The following is an 18,056-nucleotide window of genomic DNA, read 5'->3' as shown; positions in this document are numbered from 1 at the left end:
CCATCCACCAATGCCACGTTGCACCACAGACTGTCCAGGAGTTGGCGGATGCTTTAGTCCAGGTCTGGGAGGAGATCCCTCAGGAGACCATCCGCCACCTCATCAGGAGCATGCCCAGGCATTGTAGGGAGGTCATACAGGCACGTGGAGGCCACACACACTACTGAGCCTCATTTTGACTTGTTTTAAGGACATTACATCAAAGTTGGATCAGCCTGTAGTGTGGTTTTCCACTTTAATTTTGAGTGTGACTCCAAATCCAGACCTCCATGGGTTGATAAATTGGATTTCCATTGATTATTTTTGTGTGATTTTGTTGTCAGCACATTCAACTATGTAAAGAAAAAAATATTTAATAAGATTATTTCTTTCATTCAGATCTAGGATGTGTTGTTTAAGTGTTCCCTTTATTTTTTTGAGCAATATATATACACACAGTACCAGTCAAAAGTTTGGACACACCTACTCATTCAAGGGTTTTTCTTTATTTTTACTATTTTGTACATTGTATAATAATAGTGAAGGCATCAAAACTATGAAATAACACATGGCTCATGTAGTAACCAAAGTGTTAAACAAATCATAAATATATTTTATATTTGAGATTCTTCAAAGTAGCCACTGTTTGCCTTTATGACAGCTTTGCACCGCCTTGGCATTCTCTCAACCAGCTTAATGAGGTAGTCACCTGGAATGAATTCATTTAACAGGTGTGCCTTGTTAAACGTTAATTTGTGGAATTTCTTTCCTTCTAAATGCGTTTGAGCCAATCAGTTGTGTTGTGACAATGTAGGGTTGGTATACAGAAGATAGCCCTATCTGGTAAAAGACCAAGTCCATATTATGGGAAGAAGAGCTCAAGTAAGCAAAAATAAATTACAGTCCATCATTACTTTAAGACATGAAGGTCAGTCAATCCGAAGCATTTCAAGAACTTCTTCAAGTATAGTTGCAAAAACCATCAAGCACTATGATGAAACTGGCTCTCATGAGGACCTCCACAGGAAAGGAAGACCCAGAGTTACCTCTGCTGCAGAGGATAAGTTCATTAGAGTTACCAGCCTCAGTAATTGCAGCCCAAATAAATGCTTTACAGAGATCAAGTAACAGACACATCTCAACATCAACTGTTCAGAGGAGACTGAGTGAATCAAGCCTTCATGGTCGAATTCCTGCAAAGAAACCACTACTAAAGGACACCAATAATAAGAAGAGACTTGCTTGGGCCAAGAAACACGAGCAATGGACATTAGACCGGTGGAAATCTGTCCTTTGGTCTGATGAGTCCAAATTTGAGGTTTTTGGTTCCAACCGCCATGTCTATGTGACACGCAGAGTAGGTGAACGGATGATCTCCGCATGTGTGGTTTCCACCGTGAAGCATGGAGGGGGAAGTGTGATGGTGTGGGGGTGCTTCGCTGTCAGTGATTTATTTAGAATTCAAGGATTTGGCCAGTCTGAGATATGTATTTTTCTTTGCAACTCTGCCTAGAAAGCCAGTCGCCTCTTCACTTGAAGCCTGTAATCGAACCCACAAATGCTGATACTCCAGATACTCAACTAGTCTAAAGAAGGACAGTTTTATTGCTTCTTTAATTAGCACAACAGTTTTCAGCTGTGCTGACATAATTGCTAAATAATTTTCGAATTAGAAATTAGCCTTTTAAAATGATAAACTGGGATTAGCTAACACAACGCGCCTTTGGAACACAGGAGTGATGGTTGCTGTTAATGGGCCTTTGTACACCAATGTAGATATTCCATAAAAAATCTGCCATTTCCAGCTACAATAGTCATTTACAACATTAACATTGTCTACACTGTATTTCTGATCAATTTGATGTTATTTTAATGGACATAAACATTTGCTTTTCTTTCAAAAACAAGGACATTCCTAAGTGACCCCAAACTTTTGAATTGTAGTGTGTGTGTGTGTGATATATATATATATATATATATATATAATGTATATGTGTATATATAATTTGTCAATTACATTTACAGTACCTTACCTGTAAACAGTAAAAGCTATAAGTAGTATTATTTTATTCGTATTATTAAGTAGTATAATTTTTTGGGGCTCCCGAGTGGCGCAGCGGTCTAAGGCACTGCATCTCAGTGCTAGAGGCATTACTATAGACCCTGGTTTGATTCCAGGCTGTATCACAACCGGCCGTGATTGGGAGTCCCATAGGGCGGCACACTATTGGCCCAGCGTCATCTGGGTTAGGGTTTGGCCGGGGTAGGCCGTCATTGTAAATAAGAATTTGTTCTTAACTGACTTGCCTAAATAAATAAAGGTTAAATAAAATAAAATAAGTTCTCCTGTCACGGGAGTAGGGAAATAAGTGATGCTGAGTGAGCCATATGCAGGGCCGTAGAGGTGTGGCCCCCCCATCTCCAAGCTTGAGGAGCAGGCCGTGTGTGTGTGTGTGTGTGCGTGTGTGTGTGTGTGCGTGTGCGTGTGCGTGTGTGTGTGTGTGTGTGTGTGTGCGTGTGCGTGTGCGTGTGTGCGTGCGTGCATGTGAGTGTTTGCTTGTGAGTCTGTGTGTGTATGTGCCTCTTGTCTCTGAGTGGAGTGCTAGGTCCTGCTGAGCAGATGAATAATGTAATGCCAAGTAAACACCATGCCCCAGCGGCCCGCCGCTGTAAAATGCATCAGTGAGGAAGCCAGTAAAATGTGCTGACTGAATATCAAGCTCCGAAAGCCTATGTAATCAAATCAAATCAAATTGTATTTGTGGCATGCGCCGAATACAACAGGTGTAGACCTTACAGTGAAATGCTTACTTACAAGCCCTTAACCAACAATAAAGTTTTAAGAAAAATGCCCCCAAAAAATAAGAAATTAAAGTAACAAATAATTAAAGTTAGCGGTAAAATAACAGTAGCGAAGCTATATAATGTACAGGGGGTACCGGTTGTGGTGGTTAATGTCTTTACTATCAAATGAGGAGAGACAAACTTATCACACAAGTCAGAGTTATACTTCAACTAAATCTTTAATCACTTATTAATAAGGGAGCAGGTCAATACAACGCACACATATAAAGTGAATCGATTGAGTGCTCTACGATAATGTTGGCTGGTCAACGATTCACGCTCAGATGATTCGTTGAGAGCCCCGAGACAAAAGTACAAAGGTATTTTATGGCCAAGATACAACCCTTTCAACCTACATGACGAACAACAGATGTATAGAATGGGTCACAAGGTTAAGATTTGTATGAAAGACATCTGTAATTCATAGCAGACAGTATCTGCTGTGTCAACAGTTTTCATTATGTAGAGACCAGTGTCTGGCCCCCCAACTCCATACTGGAGCCATGTCTCCCTGGTACGGTATAGAACAGAAACATTAACTCATGCTTTGGAATGCTCTTTAGGTTTTATCACCCAAAAGACATCGTAAATCTCCTGTCAGTGTTATCTCCCAGAGGCCCATCCTCAGTAGAACACACACACAATAGTTATAAGAATCCTCTATTCTGTTGCATAAAACAACCATTTGATGCAATAAAAGTATTATAACATAATCTTGCAATTTTCCACCATACGGTTCAGAGTCAATGTGCGGGGGCACCGGTTAGTCAAGGTAATTGAGGTAATATGTACATGTAGGTAGAGTTATTAAAGTGACTATGCATAGATAATAACAGAAAGTAGCATCAGCAAAAAAAGAGGGGGGGGGCAATGCAAATAGTCTGAGTAGCCATTTGATTAGATGTTCAGGAGTCTTATTGCTTGGGGGTAGAAGCTGTTTAGAAGCCCCTGAAATGTGATGGCGTGACTTGCTTTGTTTATCACAGGGAAATAAAAACAGAGCCTGAAAATTGCCCAAACTCAAACCCCCTTGGATACAGGAACTCGTATCTGGCCCCTAACGGACTGGCTGTGCTTTAGGAATAAGATACAGCTCTGAGGCGGCACTGAATATCCACCATAGGAGAACAAAGGAACATGCTTCCCTTGTGAACTAAATCTGACTTGCTCTTGTTTGGTCCTCCTCAGACGCGGCTAACGGCCCCAGTGGTCCAGGGTACAGGCCGCCCCCGAGGACCAGAGAGGTGGTCATCAACGGGCAGACGGTGAAGCTCAAGTACTGCTTCACCTGCAAGATCTTCAGGCCCCCACGGGCCTCGCACTGCAGCCTGTGCGACAATTGTGTGGGTGAGTACTGTAGTCCTGAAAACAATAGGAGAAGCTAACTGACTCGATGGCTGTTCCATATGCATGACTTTTAAACCATCTACTCTCTCCCATCTCTCCCTTTCCCTTTCCACTGTTTTATTTCCCTTTCTATCTGCTTCTCTCTTCTTTATTTCTCTATTCCACTCTTTCCCTTCCCTCTGTCCGACCACTTTTCTATTTCCCTTTGTCTAAACATACCTTTCCTCTCTCTCTCTCTCTCTCTCTCTGCAGAGCGTTTCGATCACCACTGTCCCTGGGTGGGGAACTGTGTGGGAAAGAGGAACTACCGTTTCTTCTACCTCTTCATCCTCTCCCTCTCCTTCCTCACTGTATTCATATTCGCCTTCGTCATCACACACGTCATCCTGAGTGAGTATAATACCGACCAGAGACTGAAACACACACACACACACAAAGCGGTGATGCCCTGAAATACACACAACACTGTTTTTCCCCAAACAATGTCCCCCAGGTGCCCAGAACATACTCGTTGTTTTCCAGATAATATCATCAATGACAAGATGAGTGAATGCATAACACTGGTATTTCTCTCACACGTAATCAAGTTTTTTTTTTGCCCTAGCCTTCTCTAATTGTAACTCTAATTATCCTTACCCCATACACAGCAGTTGAGCCGAAGTTACCCACAACCAGGTTTTCAAGCGTATTTCACCGTCAGCAGTATCCACCCATAAACAAAGGGCCGCTAGCCCTGAGCAGCACTACCTCCGAGGGCACTTCATCTCGATCAGCACCACCTCCCACTTCCCCTCCGCCCCTCTACCTCTACCCCTCTTCAGAATACTACCCTCCCTCTCTCCCTGCTTCCCAGCGCCAGTGGAGGCTGGCTGTCAGGAAAGCTGCTGACACGGCTGGTCTCGCTCTCTATGGGGGAGAGAGGGAGCGCTGTTTGTGGTGCTTTACTGTACACACAGCTCAATCAAGCAGAGCAGAAGCAGGCCAGGGGTCGTATGTATCGAGCCTCTCAGAGTAAGAGTGCTGATCTAGGATCAGGTCCCCCCCATGTAATCTCATCTAAAAGGATGAACTGATCCTAAATCAGCACTCCTACTCTGAGATACACTGAGTTGTATACATACGGCCCCAGGGGTTTGCACTGTGCAAACCCAGTCTGGGGACCACCACTCACTGTGCAGAGAGAGAGGCAACGAACACATATCCTGGCTTTACTTACCTGTTTGTTTCTTAGCCATTTCCACAAATCCCACGATGGCTTTTCTGGGTGATTAAGGCTTTTCTACAGGCAATAACGAGTGGATTTAGGTTTAATCTGTATCAGTCATCAGCATTCGGCCCATTGATTACTGTGACTAACAGCGTCAGTTGTGGGTATTGATTTTGGTTAGTTCTTATTTTTAGTGTTTCTGTGTGTAGCCTAGAGATGGGGTTTGGGGAGCTTCTTCTGAACCATTAGCTGTCAGTCATTGTCTGCATCCCAAATGGGCCCTGGTTAAAAGTAGTGCACTATAGGATAGGGTGCCATTTGAGATGCACACATTCCCTGCTGAACCACAGTAGAGGTGTTTTGATCAAGACTAGAGTTCCTGGTAGGAAATCCTTGACCGATTTTAGCCTATTGACCCTTCACATTTAGGCCTGACTTAAACCTATTTTGGTGCAGTCAGTGTGACTAGCATCAGTTACAGCTGAAGTCGGAAGTTTACATACACTTAGGTTGGAATCATTAAAACTCGTTTTTTAACCACTCCACAAATTTCTTGTTTGGCAAGACGTGTTTGGCAAGTCGGTTAGGGCCTCTACTTTGTGCATGACAAGTAATTTTTCCAACAATTGTTTACAGACATATTATTTCACTTATAAATCACTGTATCACAATTCCAGTGGGTCAGAAGTTTACATACATTAAGTTGACTGTGCCTTTAAACCTGCTTGAAAATTCCAGAAAATGATGTCATGTCTTTAGAAGCTTTAGATAGACTAATTGACATCATTTGAGTCAACTGGAGGTGTACCTGTGGATGTATTTCAAGGCCTACCTTCATTCTCCGTGCCTCTTTGCTTGACATCATGGGAAAATCAAAAGAAATCAGCCAAGACCTCAGAAAAAAAATTGTAGACCTCCACAAGTCTGGTTCATCCTTGTGAGCAATTTCCAAATGCTTGAAGGTACCACATTCATTTGTACAAATAATAGTACGCAAGTATAAACACCATGGGACCACACAGCCGTCATACCGCTCAGGGAGGAGACGTGTGCTGTTTCCTAGAGATTAACGTACTTTGGTGCGAACAGTGCAAATCAATCCCAGAACAAGAGCAAAGGACCTTGTGAAGATGCTGTAGGAAACATGTACAAAAGTATCTATATCCACAGTAAAACGAGTCCTATATCGACATAACCTGAAAGGCCTCCCAGCAAGGAAGAAGCCACTGCTCCAAAACCGCCATAAAAAAGCCATGGGGACAAAGATCGTACTTTTTAGAGAAATGTCCTCTGGTCTGATGAAACAAAAATCTAACTGTTTGGCCGTAATGACCATCGTTATGTTTGGAGGAAAAAGGGGACGCTTGCAAGCCGAAGAACACCATCCCAACCATGAAGCACGGGGGTAGCAGCATCATGTTATGGGGGTGCTTTGCTGCAGAAGGGACTGGTGCACTTCACAAAATAGATGGCATCATGAGGAAAGGAAAATTATGTGGATATATTGAAGCAACATCTCAAGACATCAGTCAGGAAGTTAAAGCTTGGTTGCAAATGGGTCTTCCAAATGTACAATGCCCCCAAGCATACTTCCAAAGTTGTGGCAAATGGCTTAAGACAACAAAGTCAAGGTATTGGAGTGGCCATCACAAAGCCCTGACCTCAATCCTCTAGAAAATTTGTGGGCAGAACTGAAAAAGCGTGTGCAAGCAAGGAGGCCTACAAACCTGACTCAGTTACACCAGCTTTGTCAGGAGGAATGGCCAAAATTCACCCAACTTATTGTGGGAAGCTTGTGGAAGGCTACCCGAAACGTTTGACCTAAGTTAAACAATTTAAAGGGAATGCTACCAAATACTAATTCAGTGTATGTAAGCTTCTTACCCACTGGGAATGTGATGAAAGAAATAAAAGCTGAAATAAATAATTCTCTCTACTATTATTCTGACCTTTCACATTCTTAAAATAAAGTGGTGATCTAACTGACCTAAGACAGAGCATTTTTACTAGGATTAAATGTCAGGAATTGTGAAAAACTGAGTTTAAATGTATTTGGCTGAGGTGTATGTAAACTTCTGACTTCAACTGTACGTAGACATGTTTTTCCAGACATGAGAAATACAGACATTAACAGGCGTTTGAGTCGGAGGCAGAATAATCTCCTTTCGGAGCATACAGCTTCTTGTCCTACTGTGGGTGCTGTGAAGCAGCTCTGAGATATTCCGTCACCAGGACTGAGAAGCTCTAATTCAGTGGGAAGTAATGCTGTGTATGTACTGACTAGCTCATCATCGTGGTGCTCAGCGGACCTTTGGATGTTCCCCCTCCTTACGTAACAAACCCCCGTCGTTTCTCTGCTCTCTCTGCTCTCCGCAGGATCCAACCGGACAGGCTTCCTCAGCGCACTCAAAGACAGCCCTGCCAGATATCTTTTTACTGGGGGGGAGAGTGTGTATGTGTGCATGCACACATTTAGATGTTGGACTTCTTTATTTGTGTTTATATACTCGCCCTTTAAGTGGAAGGAGATAGCCGAGAACGTCATTAGCATGATCTCTGAATGGCAGATAACACTGCCCTTATCTCCCTCTTTCCAACTGTGGGAGTCATCTAAAGGTTATCACTCACACACACTCAGTTTCACACACACACTAACACACACTCAGAAACGATAAACACCATTTGAGGGGGTAAATTCTGCACTGTAAATTGTAGTGCAGGTTTTGGTTTGATTTGAGGGGAGTGCTAGATGCCGATATTTCATTTCCATTAGGGAGCAGCCAGATGCACTGCCTCTGTTTCCATTAGTCCCCATCCAGCCACCCCGCTGCTTTTCTGAGAATCATGCACCTGTCACGCATCATTTGGGCCTTGATCGCACACACACAGGCAGGCCCCCTACACACACACACACACACACACACACACACACACACACACACACACACACACACACACAGGCAGGCCCCCAGTCAGCCTGCAGAAAGGCAACGGATTTGACACGCACACAATCAGAGGGCTGAAATACACTAAGTAAATGACAGGGAGAGAGAGAGAGTCATTGATGTGCCTTGTGTGTGGCACGTGCGTTGGGTTAGATGTGTTTGTATGCATTGACCGTGTATGTTAGTCGATTGGCTGGTATGTATCCACTTTGCCTGGAGTCATTCAGGACATTACAGAGGACATAGCAGTTATTTCATGTAGCCGTACCACATGTTTCGAGCATTGCCGAGTCTTCTGGTAGTCCGTGCCACTATGTCCAACTCTGTGCATTAGCATGGTCAAGTGCAAGAGCTCTCTCCATCTCTCACCCACATTTAGATGCTGTTCATCTCAACTTGGTCTAATTGATTGATGCATGCATTTTACATTTACGTTTTATTCATTTAGCTCTTACCCAAAGCGACGTACAGTTTGTGCATTCATCTTATGATAGCTAGGTGGGACAACCACATATCACAGTCATAGTAATTACATTTTTTTTCTCAAAGTAACTATCAGAAAAGTCAGAGCTAGTAAGGGGGAAATAAGTGTGAGTGTTAGTTCACAAAATTATTTTATTTATTTATTTTGGGGAGAGGTGTGAGGAGGGGGTCTGAGGGGGGGGGGCGCTGGGGATTATTTAAGATACTCTTTGAAGAGGTAGGGTTTCAGATGTTTTTATAAGATGGACAGGGACTATTACGGTGCTAGGACAGAGAAGAGCTTTGACTGGGCATGCATGCATGCATGGGTTTTGCGTTGCCATGACAACGCATAGGTTGTTATGGTGATGGTGGTCTCTCTTCCTTGACTGTTTGTCTCACTGTGCTGGAGGTGCTGGTGTGCTTCTTCTCGGTGTGGTCCATTGTGGGCCTGTCGGGCTTCCACACCTACCTGATCAGCTCCAATCAGACCACCAATGAGGATGTGAGTACACACACAAACAAGCACACAGATGTACGTACACACAAACAAAGACACACTCACACACACACACACCACATCTCTTCCCCCTCTTTCTCTATCAGTCTTTGACTTTGACTGCTGATAACAATTCTGTCTCGCATTAAGGGTCATTTCATGCTTGGGCCTCCATGTAATAAGTCGCTGGCATGATTTTTTTCACTTACGCTGCTGAGGTTCTGGTAGATTGAACACTCCAGAATCCTCCCTAATCCTTCTTAACTGTCTCATCTGGTCTGATTGGTCAAGTTCCACTGTCCTCCAAGAGTTTCTGAATTTCTCTTCACTTCAGTTTTCTCCTCAATTCATTAACCTTGGTTGGAGAGCGAAGTAGCTGCAGTGTTCTCCTTCCTTTGCACTGATTGGTCATGTTGCCTCTCCAGATTAAAGGGTCGTGGTCGAACAAACGGGCGAAGGACAACTACAATCCCTACAGCTACGGGAACATTCTGACCAACTGTTGTGCTGCCCTCTGTGGTCCTCTTCCACCCAGGTGAGTTGCTCTCTGCCAGGGCCAAGCTAACAGCAAGGCTGGGTCTTGTTCAGTTGGGAGAAAATGTTTTGAAACAGGGAGGTACTTGCTGAAATGTATCAAATGAGAACTCAGCCTTTTGTTTTTGCTATGGTGTGCACAAGAGTTGTGGACTTGAGTCACATGACTTGTCACAAAATTGATGATTTGAAACTCGACTTTCTAGAGAATAAAATAACTTGAGACTTGACTTGGACTTGAAACCTCAAGACTCTACTTTGACTTGAGACTGATGACTTTAAATTATCTAGCCAGGTTTTGTAATGTTTTGTCACTCATTTTTTGGCACAGAGTCTACGTGGATTACTTTACATGCAGTCAGAGACAGTAGCCGCAGCATCGCCCTTGGCTAGTAAAACACACACTCAGCCCTCTGATTGGACCAGCAAACTGTCAATCAACACAGGTCGGGTGAGCTAGCAAACGGATTGCTGATTTGCTGTACAGCTATAGGATCGGGTGCAGCGCAAACATCAAATTGTAGGGAGAGAGGATTGCTATAATAAATAAATATGCAACTCCAAAAATGGTTTGGTGATCAAGAATATTAACTGTTTACTTTGCAAGCTCACCAGCAATGGGGTAACCATTCCGAGCATATGCCTACTGGTCTTTTGTAATGTAAAAATAGCTCTCATTGATAATTTACTTATAAAGCTTGCATTTGGAATTTGTTGGTAAAATTGAATCGTTACTTTGACGAAGACGCACCATAGGCGCCAGTGGAGAGTGATTTTCTCTTGATTAAATGTTTTCTGTTGCTTTCACACATTTAAATGCATATGTGGTAAATCTATATTTCATATAATACTACAATCATTTCTAGCGTTTCATCATTTCATCCCCGTACCGTTTATTGCAACACTTATTTCTGTTTCATGTTTGATAGTTATGTCGGAAGTTCCGTGTGCCTGTGTCCTATGTCTCTGTCATTTTTGTTGTGCGTAGTAGGAGCACACGCGCCTCAGTGCACATAGAAGTAGGCTACATGGTCTGCGTTCCATAAGAAAATGATTGTTCCATGTATGCGTAGTGTTTAAATATCAGTAATAATCATTAAGTTTGATTAAGACGAATGTACCAATGGATGTGGAAATGGTCTTTTACATTGTAGAACCAGCTGATTGGTTGGAATTGCCAATTGGGTGCCAAGTTCTTATATTACCTGTTTGAGCTCCTATTAGACAGATTCCATTTGGTTTCTCGAGGGGAGGCTGTGCAGTCTTGCCCTCTACCTGTGTCAATTCAGATAGGACTGGTCCAAGGAAAATTCCATCCCAAAACACAAATCATCCACGTATGATGGAAAATGCATCATACGGGGATGATATATGTATTTTGAATGTGACATATCTTGAAAACTTGATTGCTGACATGCAAAACATTTTGGGACTATGTCAACAATCGACTAATGAAACAAAAGATCATTTTTGGGTGGAGTTTTCCTTTAAGCCTGATACAGAGGCTTTTTCTTTTTGGCTGTTGTCCGTGTATATTTGGTAAATCTACTTGTATATTTTGTATGATATGACTCTTTCACGATTGGATAACCAAAGTCCCTATTTTACAATTACATAGGCTAATCAAAATATGTTGTAGACAAAATAATGAAAAGGGCTGTCTGGTAGCCTCAATAAACAGACAAAGATTTGTAGTTGAACAAGCCGTTTCATGTATAGATTTTTTTTTAACTTCACTTGACTTGACTTAAATAACTTGACTCGACTTGCACTTGGAATGCACAACTTGGACTTGACTCAAGTCTTGACCCGTTCTACTTGGGACTCGACTTGTGACTTGAGACTTGCTTGGGATTCTAATAATAGCAACTTGGTCCCACCTCTGGTATGCACTAATGAGCGCACACCCTGCACTGAGGATCCTCACCAGTCACGACTGTAGCTATAAGGGATTTTAGATTCAGCTCTCCCTCCTCCTCCTCCTCTCCCCTTGTCACGTCCTGACCATAGTAAGTTGTTATTTTCTATGGTAGCGTGGTCAGGGCGTGACAGGGGGTGTTTATCTGTTTTTGTATGTCTATGTTCAGTTCTAGTTTTTGTATTTCTATGTTGGTCGTTGTTTGGCATGACCTCCAATTAGAGGCAGCTGGTTGTCGTTGTCTCTAATTGGAGGCGATATTTAAGTTGATGTTTGTCCCACCTGTCCTTGTGGGTGATTATATTTTGAGTAGTGTGTTTTTTCCCTCTCTGCGTCATGGTTTCTTGTTTTCTGGTTAGTTTAGGTATTTATGTATTGCATCACGTTTCACTATAATAAATATGTGGAACACAAACGCTGCATCTTGGTCCGCTCCTTATGACACCCCTCCTCCATTCCTCTCCCGTTCTGCATTAGTCAGCACCGACAGACGGAGCTCCACTTATGAGAATCACACAGCCTCCCACTGTTTTTAAAAAGCAGCACTTTCAATCAAGATATCCATCAGCGCTCGCAGGAGTAATTACTGTACACTCTGTTTCTGCTGTCTTTCGAGGGAACTTGAACTAGCTTTGTCTTACACGTTATTGGGGATGAGCTCCGCACATTGTCTGCGTCCCTAATAGCAACCTATTCCCTATGTGTAGTGCACTATATAGGAAATAGGGTGCCATTTGGGACACATCCATTGTTAGCATCCTCACAGCATACCGTTGGTTATGACGTTTAACATAAATGGTCTGGCTAGAGGAGATAATGTCGTTCAGCCAGTCATTTATGGAGTAATTAGTGTGAATTTAGTGTCAATGTTATTTTTGGCACTAATTTGACTCCATACACATTACGATACCCTCAGATACAAAATCAGGTTAGTTTGTCAAACATCTGGTGGAGAAACATTTATCATTGATTCATTAGCAAGTTCTATTACATGAATGGGTTACAACTGAGAGTTGAGCAATGGGATGTGTAATAATAGTTGAGTTATTTGTAAGGTTTGTTCAGTAGGTAGTTACAGGTAACTGCCAAAAAAATGGAAGCACTTGAGTAAATGAGGGATACAAAGTTTACTGAATGCAGGTGCTTTCACACAGGTGTGATTCCTGAGTTAATTAATCAATTAACATCCCGTCAAGCCATAATGCTAGGCAAGCCATTATTTTGGCTACCATGGTAATGCCCCTATAGGATGACAATGCCCTCATCCACAGGGCACGAGTGCCACTGAATGGAGTTTTAGGATGAAAAACGATGTAAACCAAATGCCATGGCCATCTGTCACCAGATCTCAACTAAATTAAACACTTGTGGGAGATTCTGGGGTGGCGTCTGAGACAGTGTTTTCCACCACCATCAACAAAACACCAAACAATTACATTTCTCATGGAAGAATGGTGTCGTATCCCTTCAATAGAGTACCAGACACTTGAAGAATCTATGCCAAGGTGCATTGAAGCTGTTCTGGCTCGTGGTGGCCCAATGCCCTATTAAGACACTTCATGCTGGTGTTTCCTTTATTTTGGCATTTACCTGTACATTGGGTTGGATCCTCTGGGAATTTCACACATCATTAACACATTTGCCGTTAACTCAAGGGAATGTATTGGGGATCGTTCTCCATCTGGAGAAAGGTTGCTGCTCTGTGTGTGGGTATGCATGGAGGGATGGGGCCTGGAGGCTTCTCACACACACTCAAACAGACACACAGACACTTTTGCAGGCACACACACATCCAAACAAACTCACACATGCTCTTGCCGACACACACACACTTCAAGACCTCTGCTCATGTGCCCTGTCTTCTCTACCTAGTCTTATTGACAGAAGAGGCTTCATCCAGTCAGACACACCCCAGCCTGTGTCACACTCCAACGGAAGCAGCATGTACGCCGCCACCCAGCTTCACACTCACATGGTAGGTTGTGTGTGTGGTTCTTTATGCATTCTGTAAAGAGATGTTTAGTGTTTGACAGGACTGAGTTGACACTTCAGTATTTATATCTACTGAGAAACGCTTTGAAATACATTTTTCGCTGCAAGTGATCAGACTCCCCCCTTTTAAGAATCGGACCCTTTTTATCCATTTTCGCCTAAAATGACATACCCAAATTTAACTGCCTGTAGTTCTGGACCTAAAGCAAGGATATGCATATTATTGATACCATTTGAAAGGAAACACGTTGAAGTTTGTGGAAATGTTAAATTAATTTAGAAGAATATAACACATTAGATATGGTAAAAGATAATACAAAGAAAAAAACGATGAATTTTTTGGTATTTTTTTTGTACCATCTTTGAAATGCAAGAGAAAGGCCATAATGTATTATTCTAGCCAGGCGCAATTTAGATTTCGGCCACTAGCAGTGTATGTGCAAAGTTCTAGACTGATCCAATGAACCATTGCATTTCTGTTCGAAATTTTGTATCAAGGCTGCCCAAATGTGCTTAATTGGTTTATTAATATATTTTGAAGTTCATAACTGTGCACTCTCCTCAAACAATAGCATGGTATTCTTTCACTGTAATAGCCACTGTAAATTGCACAGTGCAGTTAGATTAACAAGAATTTAAGCTTTCTGCCAATATCCGACATGTCTATATCCTGGGAAATGTTCTTGTTACTTACAATCTCATGCTAATCACATTAGCCTACGTTAGCTCAGCCGTCCCGCGGGGGACCCACCGATCCTGTAGAGGTTTTAATACTGTATGTCAGTAACTCACTCAAGGGCTCTCGCTTACAAATGACAAATTGAACCAGGCTTTGATGTTATTACAGGCCAACAGAGAGCAGTAATCTGTCTATATCCATGTCATTATTGGGCTCTGAACTTCTTTCTCTCTCTTTCTGTCTCTCTCTCTCTCTCTCTCGCTCTTACTTCTCTCTCTTTCTTGCTCGCTCTCTGCCGATGGCTGCCGTGGGCTTTACCCTCTGATCCAGAGAGCAGTATTTAATAGTAAATGAACACAGCTCATGTGTTTGTATTCATTAATTCAGCGGGGTGTAGCTTCTCACTTCTCACTCTGCTTTTAAGTGTGATGGATGAGGAACTCCTATCACCCTCACTCTGAATATATCCATGTTTTAAATCACCGGTACTCTGCTGAATAATGATGAATATAATTCCCCCAACGTCGGTGGATCCTCTCCCTACATTGCTATTCAAAAAGGTTGTTTTATATCTCAAGCAGAATAATCATAGTCTTCTGGATGGTTCCACATTTGCATACAGCCTTGTTTGAAGCTGGCAGCTGTGAGAACAAGTAACTTTGGCCATATGCCCGTGGAGAGATTATGAAAATGTTCCATTTTTTTTACTAAAATAATCAATTTTGGGCAATCTCAAAGTGTGTCAAGTTGTTTGAGTTGAAGTAGTGAGTTTAATTAAGTGTTGAGTTGATTTGATATGCTAATGTATCGGTAGTCATTGCATGTTCTATGTAAGACTTGTTAACTTCATGTTATTTTTCTTCTTTCTGTTTTGTCTGTTAACCTTTTTATTTGTGAGTATTTCCACTCCCCCTATAATTTCCTTCCTTCATTTCCTGTCTCCCATCAAAAACATATAATTCTCCTACCGTTTCTTTTACCCCGTCTCTTATCTTCATCTATCTCTCTGTTTCACTTTCCCCGTCTCCTCAGTGTGACCAAGAGCACTGCATTCAGAGCACCAAATTCGTTTTGCAAGCTGCCGCCACCCCCCTGCTCCACAGCAACCCCGTCATGATTGGTGGAGGGGGACCCCCTTTCCCTGGGAAGAGTTCCTTGGTGGTCCCCTGTGCCTCCCTGGCCCCCAGCCAGCCCTCCCTGCCCTCCATGCCCGGGCTGAGCTGTGCAGGGGACATGTTGACTCTGAGGGACCCAGACACCCACTGCCACCACCATCACTTTGCCAGCCCTGAGGAAACTCCCTCGCCCTCTGGCCCTATGCCTCTGACTTTGCCCTGCGCTGCCCACATGACCCACGGGGGACACATCCACCCGGCCCAGCTCTACGACCCTGCCAGCCAGGACTCTCTGCACGAGGACTCTGTCAGGGGCCTGGTCAAACTCAGCTCTGTCTGAGACTTGGCCCCACTGCCATTTCCCCCTGGCTCTTTGGAACCACTAGCCAGACTCTGTTAGTGTGCCAAATGGCACCCTATTCCCTATGTAATGCACTTCTTTTGATCAGAGCCCATGAACTCTGGTAAAAAGTAGTGCACTATATAGGGAATAGGTTGCCATTTGGGACGCAGCCTCTCCCCTCTCTATCTCTCCCTCCCTCCACACCCAGGACCAAAGCCATATTTCCCCTAACATTCCACCCGAGCCCTCCCTCCATCCCACCCAGATTTGCGCCCCCACCTGTTGAGTTAAGCTATTCTAGTGCCAAACAGACAGACCCTCAGTCTCCACTGCACCTGACCAGGACCAAAGTCACACTTCTGACTCCCACTTCCTCTTCACAGTAGTATAGCTGGTGCTCTACCAGGTGTCTACCAGGCCTGGATGCAGGTTCAGCCTTCTGCCAAATGTTCATGACTTGTGCTCTATTCTCCAATGACATGTAGAGGAAATCACCTACCTAGACCAGGCTGTGTCATTGTCCGAAAATGACACTGAATCTCTCTTCTCTCTCTCAGCTAAAACCTACCAAGGCAGTTGCTGGTGTCTGTGTGACGCTAGTCGCATTACATTTTTGTTTTGTTCAAATGTGATGCCAAAACATCATGACTGCATCCCAAATGTCACACTCTATTTAGTGCACTATTTTTGACAAGGGCCTATAGGGCTCTGGCAAAAGTACCGCACTATATAGGGAATAGGTTGCCATTTGGGATGTAGATAATATGTAGACTGTGCCAAGAAATTCTCATTGACTTCCAGCTTTATACATTAATGCCTGTGGATAATTAATAAATTCACATATTTTTATGTACAAGAGTGGATTTTATTTATTCAACCAGCCGGTGCGCAGTCACTTGGCAGAAGGGCAACACAATATCCAATACCCTTTTCCGGGAATACCCTTTGCAGACGGAAATTAGCTACTAGCTAAATCTGGTACAACTGTTGACAAAATTCCCAGGTTTTCCAGACGTCACAGTTGGAAGATTCCCAGAATCAGGAGGAATATGCAGGAAATCCGGATACCTCCAACCAGGATTTCTAGAAAACCTGGGAATTTAGGGAAAGTTACTGGCATTTTGCAACTGTAATCTGTTGACCAAAATTGATTTGGAGTAGACAATGCCATTCCAACAGCTTCTTCTGTACCATGCTACCAAGTGTATGACTATGTATCATGCTCTCTCACAAGTCTATGACTGAATGCTTGCAGGCCAGTTCAAGGCCGGCCCTAGACTTTTCGGGGACCTAAGCGAGATTTGGTTGGGAGACGACCAGAGTTTTTATTTTTAAAGATCATTTCCTGCAATTCTACACATTTTGCCGTGTTCTTTTGGAGTTTAATATATTTGGTCATTTAAAACAAGGTACACATACAAAATGATGCACTTGATTAAGAATCATCGAGAATAAACAAAAAAAGTATACAACATTTCCATTGGGGAGTAGAGAAAATGGTGCAGTTTTAAAGTAAGCGTTCTACAATTCTACACATTTTGCCATAGGGTGGAGAAATATTTTTGCAGTTTTAAAGTACTTTCCTGTGATTCCCCTAGCGGCCGCTTATATCACTTATGCCTGGAGCCGGCCCTGAGTCAGCTGATGGCAGTGACTGATATCTTATTTACAGTGTGTAGGTACTGGTAGGTCTACATGGCAAAGCCAGCTGTGAGGGATCAGCTGCTGGCTGGATGGTTAGTGAGATAATGATGTGAATGCTATTTTTAGGGCTGATAGAGGCTGTATACTGCTCTCTAGTGGATACACTGAGGACTGAGATTCACTTGCCCTCAGACTTATCATCTGTACTGAAAGTACTATAGCTTGGTCCTAAATCTGTTGGCGCTCTTGCCATTGCTCATTGTCAAGACAAACAGTGCTAAGGAGTTGGCATGATAGCACAAACAGACTGGCACTCAGTCTATAGTCAAAGAGAATACACAACGCACAATCGATAAAGGATATATTAAGTTTACATTTATTCTTGCTCACAGATAAAATGCAGAATTGACATTACTAAGAATTGCAAAACACTCATTTAAAATACATAGCACATAATACGTGACATGAATAGAATACAGGACACTTGAAACATTAAAGGACACTTGAAACATTAAAGGACACTTTACATGATGGAAATTGAAATGTTA

At 42.9% G+C, this 18,056-nt stretch overlaps 1 protein-coding gene across 1 annotated transcript in view; it reads left to right on the top strand.

The window, feature by feature from the left end:
• Window positions 1–16,713, top strand: part of LOC106607667 (zinc finger DHHC-type palmitoyltransferase 14) — a 49,522-nt gene extending 32,809 nt beyond the window's left edge. The window contains exons 3-9 of the mRNA XM_014204863.2: window positions 4,012–4,170; window positions 4,423–4,560; window positions 7,754–7,802; window positions 9,187–9,289; window positions 9,709–9,818; window positions 13,608–13,710; window positions 15,439–16,713. Coding sequence (XP_014060338.1) covers window positions 4,012–4,170; window positions 4,423–4,560; window positions 7,754–7,802; window positions 9,187–9,289; window positions 9,709–9,818; window positions 13,608–13,710; window positions 15,439–15,861 — 1,085 coding nt within the window. The 3' untranslated portion in view covers window positions 15,862–16,713. The remainder of the gene's footprint in view (window positions 1–4,011; window positions 4,171–4,422; window positions 4,561–7,753; window positions 7,803–9,186; window positions 9,290–9,708; window positions 9,819–13,607; window positions 13,711–15,438) is intronic.
• The last annotated feature ends 1,343 nt before the right edge of the window (window positions 16,714–18,056 follow it).

Source organism: Salmo salar, chromosome ssa06 (genome assembly GCF_905237065.1).
Source record: "Salmo salar chromosome ssa06, Ssal_v3.1, whole genome shotgun sequence".
NCBI lineage: Eukaryota > Metazoa > Chordata > Actinopteri > Salmoniformes > Salmonidae > Salmo > Salmo salar.
The sequence above is the reverse complement of the archived record's forward strand: the minus strand, read 5'-3'. Positions and strand labels throughout refer to the sequence as shown.